This window comes from Eucalyptus grandis, chromosome 11 (assembly GCF_016545825.1).
Source record: "Eucalyptus grandis isolate ANBG69807.140 chromosome 11, ASM1654582v1, whole genome shotgun sequence".
NCBI classification, from domain to species: domain Eukaryota; kingdom Viridiplantae; phylum Streptophyta; class Magnoliopsida; order Myrtales; family Myrtaceae; genus Eucalyptus; species Eucalyptus grandis.
Window position 1 is genome coordinate 34,786,747 of NC_052622.1, and position 12,442 is coordinate 34,799,188.

At 41.6% G+C, this 12,442-nt stretch overlaps 3 protein-coding genes across 4 annotated transcripts; 2 read left to right on the forward strand and 1 right to left on the reverse strand.

Moving 5' to 3' along the window:
• The first annotated feature begins 306 nt into the window (after window positions 1–306).
• On the forward strand, window positions 307–8,042 carry LOC104426251 (hypothetical protein). Its single transcript, XM_039305445.1, is given in 13 exon segments — window positions 307–760; window positions 1,141–1,276; window positions 2,078–2,214; window positions 2,676–2,877; window positions 3,311–3,549; window positions 3,665–3,776; window positions 3,864–4,008; window positions 4,221–4,363; window positions 4,471–4,640; window positions 5,300–5,602; window positions 5,702–5,738; window positions 6,093–6,353; window positions 6,469–8,042. Coding segments are annotated over 13 exon segments (3,288 nt in total). The 5' UTR covers window positions 307–541; the 3' UTR covers window positions 7,653–8,042.
• Window positions 8,043–8,511: 469 nt separating this feature from the next.
• Window positions 8,512–9,576, forward strand: LOC104426252 (glutaredoxin). Its single transcript, XM_010039246.3, has 4 exons — window positions 8,512–8,695; window positions 8,803–8,891; window positions 9,037–9,135; window positions 9,304–9,576. Exons 1-4 carry the CDS (start codon window positions 8,640–8,642, stop codon window positions 9,396–9,398), a joined length of 339 nt encoding a protein of 112 aa, XP_010037548.2. The 5' UTR covers window positions 8,512–8,639; the 3' UTR covers window positions 9,399–9,576.
• On the reverse strand, window positions 9,497–11,775 carry LOC104426253 (hypothetical protein). 2 transcript variants are annotated; one of them, XM_010039247.3, is made up of 4 exons: window positions 11,218–11,775; window positions 10,161–10,596; window positions 9,929–9,979; window positions 9,497–9,748 (listed from the first exon to the last, which is right to left on the reverse strand). In XM_010039247.3, the coding sequence occupies exons 1-4, from the start codon at window positions 11,641–11,643 to the stop codon at window positions 9,702–9,704; spliced, it is 960 nt and encodes a 319-aa protein (XP_010037549.2). In that variant the 5' UTR covers window positions 11,644–11,775; the 3' UTR covers window positions 9,497–9,701. The 2 variants fall into 2 exon arrangements, with proteins under 2 accessions (XP_010037549.2, XP_010037550.2); XM_010039248.3 differs by having other exon boundaries at window positions 10,161–10,581; window positions 11,218–11,773.
• Window positions 11,776–12,442: the final 667 nt, after the last annotated feature.

Here is a 12,442-nt window from a genome sequence, read left to right on the forward strand (position 1 = left end):
AAAGGGTCAGGGGTAGCTTAGGAAGTGGGAGCCAGCAAGGCGAATTTAAATGCAAGGGTAATAAGTGCCAACGAAAAAATAGTAGAGGGCGATAACTGCGCAGGTATATTGGATGCTGCATTGCATCTTAGTAATGTCTGAACCAGAGAGTCCCAACTAACCTGTTATAGAGAGATTTGTCCGATGCATGAGCTTCTCTTATGAAATGATGATGAATTGTGATGGTGGATCACGTCATGGGCTATGCTTCGTCTCTGTCTTACTATTCTGCATTGAATTCAAACGTCTCTCTCTCTCTCTCATTTATCGACACGAAGTTACCTGTCTGGAATTGTCGGTCTCACGTGCACTATCCTAAAACTGAAATCTTGCATCAGCCATTGAGCCCCATCTCATTAAGAACACCATCTTACTCTCCCTCACTTCCAGCCCACGTCCGCGAGCTTACATTTTTATCATCCCCTGCTGAAAATTTCATCAGATAAAACATGAAAATGTCTCCTTTTTCCATGTAGAGTTCTGATCCCTGTTAACGTTGGAGATGACGTTCTCGGCTCTTGAGGTTCAGTGGGTGATGGGTTTGCTTTTCTGGGTTCTTCTGCTTTTGTGTTGGGAAATAAGTTGTGATGGCTCTGGGCTATCTGTGAGACTCACTGAGTTTCCTAGTGCATTTTCGCATAGAAATGCGACTGCATTTTCTTTCGAACCTTTGGTGAATGGCAATGTTGAAGCTTGCTCTGACTGTAGCTTCAGTTGCAAGGTTTGTCTCGGCTCTTGTTCTACCGTGATTTTCACCTTTGCTTTTGTGCTAGTGACGATTCTTCTCTCTCGCTTTGTGTTTTCCTGCGAGGAACAAAATAGGAAGTGGGAAATATTTACATTTTTAATAGTGTTCCTCACTTTGTTTTTTCCCCTCCTTTTTTCTCCTCCTTTTCCCCTTGCTTCTTAGTTCTATGCTAAATCACAGTCAACTTTTTTCCATTTTCTGATGGGCAACTACTTCGGAGAAACCACCTCATTACATGATTCAGCAGCAAATTTTGTTTGTCACACGAGAGTCATGTCAAATTACGAGTGTTTTTTTTTCATGCTACTCGATTTAACAACTGTTTGGTTTCTCTGTATGCAAAACTGTTGCAGCTGGATAGTGGTGCCTTCTCGGACTGTCGAGGCAGGAAAGTTTCATATGGTGGCTTACTAGATGGAAATCATTCATTTGAGGTGTGCGCAAAGGGATCCCAAGGAATTGGCTGTGCTTCCTATAACTGGACAATTGGTCAAGAATCGATCCCTTTCATCTTTTTCGGATTGTTTAATCTTTCTATAACATAGGATAACCAAAAAATGCATTCAAGTTTTAGATTGATTTCTTGTTCCAACTAGTTTTCTTAGGAAGAATATCATACTTACAAAAAACTGCAGGAGATGATTTGTAAAGTATTAGTATTTTAGATAAACCTTATTGCGCACCCAATCAACAAGGACAAGGTAATGGCTCGTGAATTTACCTTCTTATTTTCCATGAGTGTCCTTAAATTAGTAAAATCTGCTTCTTCACTGCAAACAGAGAAATTGAAACTTTTGCTGCTAGAATTATTAATTTTCTTGGTCCTTACTCGGAAAAACATACTCTGGGCACCTATGTTTTTTCATCTGAAATTATGTTGAGGTGCTCAGGGCAATGGCCAATAGTAATAGAAGCACTATCCAGCAGGAAAGTTTACATTGAGGTGCATCTATTCGTAGCGACTTGGTAAGCAGTTGTCATAGCTAGACCCACAATGAAGTAGGTGTAGGTGGTCAACATTTGGCAATGCTGAATTACTGAACTTGTTGTCATGATGGCAGTAGCTGGCACCTGGCACTTAGGTTAGGTACTAGACTGATGGTTAATCTTGTTATTCGACTGTACTAATTATGTTGTGTGGGAAATAATTGGATTTTGAAACTTAGAAAAAATGCAAGATCACAATTGAGTATACCCTTGCTCAGAGTGTAGATTTTGCTTTATAACAAGCTTCAGATAGCAAAAAGAGAGACCCCGCAACTTACCCATTTGATTGTTCCTTTTCTGCAGATACAATTCCGCCAACAGCATACATAACATCTCCAGCATCTTTGACGAGTGCCCTTAATGTCTCTGTGACTATATTATTTAGTGAGCCATGTATTGGTAGAGGAGGTTTTGGATGCTCTTCTGTGGATGCCTGCAACGTGAGTAGGTGGCTATCTTTAACATTTTAAGATTCAATAGTCCTCTCTTATCATGTTTACTGCGGGATTCTACATCCCTCTGGAAACCACTTACCTTGTAATATCTCATGTTCACAAATGCAGCTCTAGTAAAAAATGGATGTAATAGTTTAGGTAGATCACGGTGTGCTGGAGAAGATAATGAATGACTATCAGGGCACGGAGCTCCAGTTTTTTTAAACATGTTCTAAAGTTAAATCTTGGACTCGAAATCTTAAGACAACGAGCCGATGGCAACATGAACTTATTGACTGATTGAGACTTTCTGATCTCTCAAGCAAATCAGTTCAAACTGCCCAGTGAGCTTGTATTACTGGCAAATTCATCATCAGTTGATGTAACTGCTTCAATTAGTGGTTTTTGCTGTATGTTTGGATAATCAGATGTACTCACTGAAATAAGTACTTGATATCTCTTTGCAGCTACTGGTCTATGGTGCTGGTCAAGTCATTCCATCTACACTTAACATTTTGCAGCCAAAACTCAAATACACACTTTCAGTAAGTTTGAATTCTACTGTCCAGTATGGACGAGCGATCCTGGTTATGGATAAGGACTTCTGCACTGATAATGCTGGAAATGCATTCATGAGGACGACTAATTCAATATTTTACGTGCATTTTGGTGAGTCTATGTTTCAGCGGTAGTTCCACCCAACCTTTTATGAAGTACCATCCTCATATGGGCTTCTCTTAGATTTACAAGCATTTGTAATAGTTATAAGGTTAGGATGCTAAAACCATCATTTTTTTTCTTACTGCAGATTTTCTTACGTGTGACTGGTATGGCATTTTCATTACTATGGTAATTAGGATAATTGTGTCTCTAATGTTGGACATCTTCCTATGCTGATGATTGAGCAGACACATAGAAGTTAGTTGCACTTGATAATAGAGGTCTTAGTTACACTCAGACAGGGGGAATTCATTTCAGTTCATTTGCTACACTTCAGAAATACTTCTTCTGAGAAATTGACCTGCACAAAGTGAATATGATTTATTCTTAGTTCAAATGTGAATGCGATCTGATTTTGCCCCTCCTTGTGGTGCATTTATAGACAGAAGGAATGTGTCCGTTGACTTGAGGACTCGCATTCCTGAGAAGATGCTTCAAGTCAATAATCAAATCAGAACGGTGCAAGCTACAAATGACCAAAACAACTTAACGGTGTACCTCTATTTCTCGGAACCAGTCATGAATTCATCAGCAGAAATCCTAGAATCACTCAACATAAGTCAGGGCACCCTTCTCCCGACCAATGGGAAAACACTCGGAAATCGGAAATTTGGTTTCATGGTCAGTTATATCGTTTGCTTTTAATGTTTTGCTGCTGCATACATGTTCCGGAACTTACACATATGGCGTGTCGCAATTTTCTTTATTTACCTAAGCTAAATTTTCTAATTTTCAGGTAGCCAATACATCTGGAGTTGCTATAATCACCATAAGCCTTGAGTCCGAGTCAATAATTAGCAGATCAGGGATTGCCGTTTCTCCTATTGCACCAGTTACTTTCCTTTATGGTACGTCTAAATTCTTAAAGTCTCGACTGTTTATAATTATTTTTAGTGTAAATTATCTATCCTGACATGGTTGCAAGTGTCTCCCAGACTCTCAGAGGCCAACTGTCAGGTTGAGCACAACCTCTACTTCTAGGACGAGAGAGCACAATATCCCTATATCAATAAAGTTTGCTAAACCAGTATTTGGCTTCAATTCATCTAATATAGCAATATCAGGAGGTCATTTGCAGAGGTAAGTTCTGTTTTACCACCCCAGCATTGTGCGCACATAAATTGTAATTAATCCATGCACAAGTACACACTATTCATACCTAAGAATATAGTCATGCTGGCAAAGATCCGCATTTAAATTGATGCATTGTTGTTGTAAGATTTCACTTCTACAGCAGTTAATATACAAGATATATGACATAATGAATTTGTTCCTATCAATATGCTCTCCAGCTTTTATGAAATGAGCAGAAGCAAATACTCCATTGAGATTAAAGCAGAAGATGATGTAGTATCTGTGAGTATTCCTGAAAATGCGACTGGGGATGTTGCTGGAAACAAAAACTTACCTTCCAATATTCTTCAAGTGAGACATTGTAAGGAATTGCTCATGCCTTTATAAGCTCAGTTAGGCGTTATTTAAGTTGTTGAGAGCATTTCTGTGTTTGTTTGATTGCTCTAATTTATGGTCTAAATTTTACAGATTCCATGCCCTTAGTGTCTTCTGTTGCTTCTGTCACTGCAACTGCTGCTTTTTGTATCACATCTTTGGCTGCCGGACTGCTCTCTGTTTCCACAGCAAGCCTTCTTGCTACTGGTGCTTTCCCGAAGACATCTGCCACTTTGATATCCAGTCCTTCAAGGAATCTTTTTGTATGTTATAAATCTCCCAATGATGTAGTCTTTGCAATGCCATGCATCTTACTTAAATTACTATAGCCATGGAGTAATTTTTATTTAACCACAGTTCTCTGCATCATTCTTTTTGTTGGCCAGACACTATTCTCTGTATTGTTTACACGAGTGTTTTGTGACTTTTTGGTCTCTCATCAGAGAAAAAAGATTCTGCAATTTCAGTTCTATCAGGGAACTTGTTACGAGAAATCTGAACAACAAATACCAACCCACAACTTAGACTTTTCCAAGTGAGAAATCTGAACAATGTCAATGTCAGGGAAAAAAGGACTCGTCATCATCTAGGGTAAAAATGCTGTTTAAACACCACATAGCACTTCATATATATTGACATGAATAAGGGCATTCTCCAAGGCATATTGTTTTCTACAACTGTTGCCTTTGAACGCTTGGAATTTCATACGTTGGAGAACACTGTTTTATTGCTCTTTTGCATCGGCGAAACAGTAAGATGCCATAGAAAAGCGGACAACTTGACGATACAAAAAGTGCACTTTAGTAGAGAGGGGGATCGTTTCAGGTCCTGTTTTTTCTGATTATTTCCTATTAGCGGAATTCATATATGACTGCTGATGTTGCTGCAAGAGACTAATAGAATTTTTTACGGTTCCATGCAGAGAATAGCATGTCACATCCAGGTATTTGCACTATCTAGATGGTTGGCAGTTATATTGCCAGTCGAGTATTTTGAACTTGCAAGGGACCTGCAGTGGAGTATTCCTTACTTCAGTCTCCCTTGGGAAGTCGGCCACATCCATCCTGTCATGGTGGGCTCAAGTCCACCTGCGAATTCAACATCCTACTTTAGCGAAGTTCTTGACTTGGAAATAGTCAGAACACCTAAAGAAGAGAAGCTGGAACGTGCTGCTGCAGTTTATGGATTGCCGCTTTCTCCAATGGAGTACAAATCCCTTTTCGAGGTTAGGGAAATTTCTGGTCTATAGTACTATTCTCTAGAGTTGTATCTCCATCATCGGTTCTGTTAACCATAATAATCACGGATTGTAAATTAATTGCAGATGGAAAATAGTAAACCAGAAGCTGAATTCATTTTGGATCCTCAACATATAAGTGGGTAAGCCTCTCAGTGTTTTCTATGAGATATGAATTGCTAAATAAATTAATCCGAGGAGCTGCAGAAATGAATTGTGGGTAGTTGTTAAAGAAATCAATTCACAATGAGGAGAAAATGCTACTAATTCGTCTATAGTAGTTGCTTCCATAGGAAAAGCAGAATCATGTACCTCATTTGAACATTTTACATCAAGTTACTGTATCTGCCGCACACGCTATCTTGCTAGTACGAGATGAGTTCAGGCCACTAATTTGTTGATTACAAATTTGCCTTTGACAGCTCTAAATCCTATTTGATATTTGGGGTAATTTTAAAATGAAGTTCGATATAATTCTGACTGCCTGCTAATTTTTGTTGATGGAGACAATTTGGTCTTTTGTAGGTGGGGGATTTCAGTAGAAATATGTTCTGGCTGGCAGTAATCGGTGGCAGTTTGATATTATTGCAAGCTTTGCTTCTATTGATTCTTAAGCTCAAGAAAAAAACAACTGAAAAGCAAAACTGTTATGGAGCTCTCATATTCCCCAGATTGGAGATGTTTCTTTTAGTTCTTGCTTTACCTTGTATATGTCAGGCCTCTTCTGCTCTGATCCAAGGTATGTGACGCTCTTCTATCCAGATAATGACCAGAATATTTTTTCTAAAGTAACGAAATAGCTGTTTATCTTGCCTCTTTAGCTTCACCGGCTTATTGTTTATTCTCTATGGTAGGTGGAACTCCATCAGGGGTTGTAGTTGGCATTCTGCTGTTGGGTTTCGTGTCTTTTAAACTTCTATCTATGTTCCTATTCCTCTCAATTGGTATTACATTTGGGAAACTGCTTCAATACAAGGAAGTCCATCAAGTAGGCCGACGATTTCACTGGTATCAAGAGCTTATTAGAGTGACCCTGGGTCCAGGTAAAAGGGGCCAATGGACGTGGAAAAAACAGTCAAATTCCATTTACCTGACAAAATTTGGCCCGCTGTTTGAGGACCTGAGAGGTCCCCCAAAATACATGCTCTCGCAGATATCTGGAGGCCACCCAAGGAAAGGTGACCGCATAATTGCATCAGATGATGAAACGGAAGATGCCGAAGCACCCTTTATACAAAAGATATTTGGAATCCTCAGGATATTCTATACATTGCTCGAGTGTATCAAAAGGGTCGCTCTAGGAATCTTGGCCGGCACTTATATAAACGACTGGTCTTCTAGAACCCCGGCAATCTCCCTCTTGTGTCTGACCTCTTTCCAGCTCTTCTTCCTTGTGCTGAAGAAGCCTTTCATAAAGAAGAAAGTTCAACTGGTCGAGATCTTATCAGTTTCAACCGAACTAGGCATATTCGCAACATGCGCAGTTCTCTTGAGAAAGGATTTTTCGGAGCAGGACGAAACTTATGTGGGGATTTTCATGGTTGCGCTCTTTTTTATTGGATTTGTGGCTCAAATGGTCAATGAGTGGTATGCACTGTATAAACAAACCAAGCGGCTTGACCCTGATGATAAATCCTTCTTCTCGGGTTTGAAAGTAGCTTTACTTGGAATCCTAATTATTTGTGTCCCTAGGAAATGGCGTCAAGGCCTAGAAAGCAAATTCCCCAGGACTCAACCAAGTGGCGGAGAAACTGGAGACGCAGGATCATCTGCCGATAGGGATAGGACCTCCGGAAGCCGGAGTTCAGGTACAACAGATAAACCATGGCTAAGGCAACTGAGGGAATTGGCCAAGGCAAGCTTTAGTAGAGAAGGAAGTAGTGCAGGGCCAACCGACCCATCGAGCAGTCGTCCAAAATGGAGTGGTTTCTGGGGGACGAAGAAGAGCGGGGGCACGTCTGGGAGTTCGTCTGCGGACTTCAACTCAAAGCCGACAGGTTTGTACAAAGAGTTGGAAGCCATTTTTGCATCCAAGTAGACAACAACCGATGGAAAAAGCTTGACACTTGAAAAGATAATCATGATCAGTTCATTTATCCTCCAGCAGTTGCTTGGAGCTGAAGCTATCTGCTACACAGTTAAATTTGTGTGAACTTCAAGTTGGTGGATTAGAGGGGGTGGGATTGTAAGCCCTATTTGGGTATCACAGGAATAAATTATGAAAATTAGTGATTAATTAAGGATCAGATAATTGGGCTTGTTTTATTGCAGTATTATGTAAAGTGATTTAGGGCTATGCAACCGCTAACTACTCAGTGTAATTCCACATTAATGTGTATACCAAGACTTGTCATACTCTACCCGAGTTGTTTGGCATCCGATATGTGGAACACAAATAAATCAGGGAACTCAATTTCTTGGACAACAAGCTATCAAATTTCTCTGGATTAAGTGTAGTATCTTGATAAATCTATTTTTACGCACAACGCATCAAATCTGTATCTAAAATTTAGGAAATGACCGGTCATCTTTTCATTAAAAAAAGGACAAAGCCTTTAACCAATATAAATCATTTCACGATATTGTATTAACCAGATTAAAACCATGCATTGATGAAAATAATCATAAAATCCAAAAATATCTCAACTGTTCCAAACCAGAAGTTCTTTAAGCTCAGTCTAGTAATAATTGGAGACCAGAGGAAAGAACCCGCCCAAGAGTTCCACCGAGTGCAAGATTTTATGCATTCACATGACGTGGCGTGATCGGTTGATCACGCTAGTGCTTGCTTGACTTTCGTTTTCCGTCTGTACGCTTAACGTGATGTAACGTTGACACCAGGGCAGGTCCATGCAAATTGCCATGTTTTAACAAGGGACACCTGGTCGTTTTGCTTTTGGCTCCATTCTCTCTCTCGGTCTCTCTCTTTCTCGCTAATGTCGTCGAGCCTCATCGATCTTATCAAATCTGTGCATCTGCTAAATGCATAAAAGCCAGGTTGGCATCGATAGACAGAGAGACCCAGATGGCGTTGAACAAGGCTAAGGAGATCGTATCTTCCACCGCGGTGGTCGTCTTTAGGTAGAAATTTTCCTTCTCTTTTCCTCCTGCAAATGCAAGATGTGCTTGTTCTACCCATTCTTTCTTGATCCAACTACTTATTTTGTTTATTCATCTTTTGGGCGCAGCAAAACGTACTGTGGCTACTGCAACAGGGTGAAGCAGCTGTTCACGCAGCTCGGTGCTGCGTACAAAGTCCTCGAACTCGATGAGGAAAGTACGTTTTTCTCTTTCCTCGTCACGTCGGCTGTTGGTAGAGAGAGAGAGTTTGTATTCACATGGTCTTTTGCTCATTTCCCTGAAGAGTTCTTGATATAAATATTGAGGTTTTGAGAAACATTTCGACGCTTGGGCCGTCGCAGGAGACGGTTCTGAGATTCAGATGGCTCTAGCAGAGTGGACGGGGCAAAGGACCGTCCCTAACGTTTTCATCGGCGGCAAACACATCGGCGGCTGCGACAGTTAAGTCTCTCCCTCCTTTCTTTGATCTTAAACGCTCTTGAACATACCCAGATCGGTTCAGTGAATGCATTACAGACAATTATATTACTTAAATATGTCTCGTGGCATCAAGTCTATTGATCAGGATTTGTGTTTTTCTTCTTTGCTTTCACTTGAAATTGCTGCAGAGGTTCTTGAGATGCACCGAGCGGGAACACTCACGCCCCTGCTCATGGACGCTGGAGCAATTGCTAACAACTCAGCACAGCTTAATATCATCTAGTCATGTCTCTCACTATTACCACACCGTCCCTGCTGTCACACGATACACAGAGATGAGACTCTTGTTCTTGTTCGTCTTCTCGTTTCTGCATGATGTAATAATTGATGGAGACCGGTCGCGTTTGATTCGTATGTCGTGAAGTTCTATGATGATGTAATAAATCCTTATACACACGTAACGACCTCTCTTTCAAGCCAAAACAAAACAAAACAAAAAAGGCAAACAAAAAATCTCTCTTCCAAGCAAGGAGGACCGCCAAGAATCCTCATGTATCCTTTACATTCTGCGGGTGAGTATCGATCTTTAGTTCTTGTGGGATGTTATCCAGGCTAATGCACATACCATGAAACCTACGAACATAAAGAGATGTGAATCAGAATTAGGCCATCCTCAAGAATAAAAAAGAAAAAACTCATTCCGGGTTTTGATCTACGTTTTCAAGTGTTCAGAGAATCACTGATGAAATGCTAAATGTCACTGAACTGACAAAATTCGACTTCAGGGGTAAAGATCAGCTACTAAGAAAGTACCTGCTAAGATGTTCAATGCAGACCATGGTCCTCTACTTGATGGCGACCCACCTGCATGATCGTCATCTTGGACTGTCAAATAACTAAGACCAGCTATCGTCATAAATTTGCTAAACTTGTAGAGACGTAGAACAGATTTAAACTGCAACTCTTTTGAGGGATTCTGGTAAAGGAGTTTGCACTGGCGGTTTCTAAATTCAGTAACCAAAGACTTTGAACAAAATTTGATCACCTGACTCGCAATTGGAGGTGGAATTGGAGCCCCCACACATGCACAATTGCTTGACCCCGTCATCCTTATGATCATCTACGTCGCTGTACCCGCACGTGCCGCCGGTGGCCTCGCACGCCCTGCAGAACTCGTCCCCTCCTTGCACCGAGTACGTCACGCGTATGCCATACGACCACTCGTGCGGGCCGTCAACCCTCAACGGGGCGAGAGTGTATGCGCTGCTATAGCCTTCACACTGGAGCTTGGTCAGGTTGATGGTCTTGATTGCTTCAAACGACACCGCGCAGCACTCCGGAGGGCCCGACCCGAACTTCGACCCGATCTTGCTCCGGCCGATCCAGTCCCATGCTGGGCAGTCGTAGTACTCCTCGCAGCCCATCCCCGAGACGTTCCGGCATGGCAAGTGGCGGTCAGCAAAGCCCTGAAAGAAGAGAAGCTATTTTGTGCATTAACGATAGAATACCACACGCTAACAACGTGTTACCACATACTAAAATATGAAGAAACAAGTTAATTAAAGAAGCGAGTTTTTAAAGTTGTAATGCATAGGTAGTTAAGTGAGTTAATGTTAAGCTTTACCCAACATTCAATTTACAATCAATCGATAATCTATGCAAATGTTAAAACAAATCAATTATAATCATATCCTCCGAGTAGTTTCAAGTCTTCAATCACATATCACATTTTAGACAAAAAAGATATAGTTAAGAGGAATACCAATCCCTTGCGGGCCACCTGCCCGCATGAAGCTCCCTTAGTTGACTGGGTCATGGGCTAGTAGGGAGATGATGGATCTCGGGGATAAGTTGAACGAAAACCGGATCATTAGTCATACAGACAAGGGTCGAGAGGAAGTCCAATTTTTGTGAAAGAAATACAATTGGGTACCATGAATTTCAAACGGTGCAATCGATTCCTAAATTGGCGATCAGTCACTTTTCAGACTTCACAGCGAATCGAGCGTCTCAAGCAAGTGTTAATGTTGTTTCAAAACATGCATCATACAACGCAATGCAATTGAAGTAGGATTACAGCCGTACCAAATAGTCTATATTACCTGGAAGAGTGGGGAGACAGCAGAGCAGCCCAGGAGCATGAACACGTTGTTGGGGGAGGCGGAGATGTAGGGGCTGCGCCAGGGCTCGACGGAGAAGCCGTTGCCGCGGCGGCCGAGGACGATGGAGTTGCAGGTGGAGAGGTGGGGGTCGTGGAGGGTGAGGGAACGGTAGGCGTAGTCGATGTCGAGGACACGGTAGGACCCCGAGGAGATGTGGAACATGAGGACGTCGTTGATGCAGAAGAGGAGGTCGCGGAATCCCGGGTGGCCGCAGCCGTGCTGGAGGGCGAAGGGGTAGTCGACGGTGATGTTGCCGCAGTAGGATCGGCACGTCGGGACGTGGAGGGTGGCCGAGTTCAGTGGCATTATTAGGACCGTGACGATGAAGATGGTGGTGGTGACCACCATTTTTTTGAGCTCAGCCATGTTGATGTTAGTGTGAGGGTTGCAGCAGGAAGTGGGTGAAGAAGATTGGCGGTGGTGATCCTTTGCTTGTGCAGTTGGAAATCACTTTGAAAGAGAGAGAAGTTAAGCTGCGTTGGAGGCTTTTGGTAATATTGAGGGTTGTGGGTTTGCCTTTTTGCTTTATGGTAGCAGGAAATGAGTGCATCTTCAAATCACTTTGCTTTGCTTTTTCCAGCTGCTTGTCCCTGCTTTTTAGCTTTGCCTCTTTACTTTTTTGAGTTTGCAGCAAGATTTAAGTAATGACCCTTAATTCAAATACTCGAGCTTGTTTGTTCAATGCTTTGTTGGTGCATCAATGGCCAAGATAAAAATGCCTGAATGCATCCACACTTCTTATAGACCTCGGCAATAATCTAGTGCATTTGTGTGGTTCATCATACATAACAAAAAAAAAATTCGATGTGTTGAGAATAGAAAACTTTTCTCTGTTGATTACTTAACAAGTTCTATGGTTCATTACCAAAATTTGTGTTAAGAAACGGCGACTTGACTTTGGCCAGGAGAAGTTTCCTGCCTAACAAACTACACAAGCACTGAGAATCTGCAACAAGGGTGACACAACCATAGGACTAATTCCCAAGAAAAACGGCGACTTGACTTTGGCCAGGAGAAGTTTCCTGCCTAACAAACTACACAAGCACTGAGAATCTGCAACAAGGGTGACACAACCATAGGACTAATTCCCAAGAAAAACACTACCTTTAGATCGGGGGACTAATTTGACAAACCTTTTTTTGTCTCATAAAAGCGTCAATTTTAG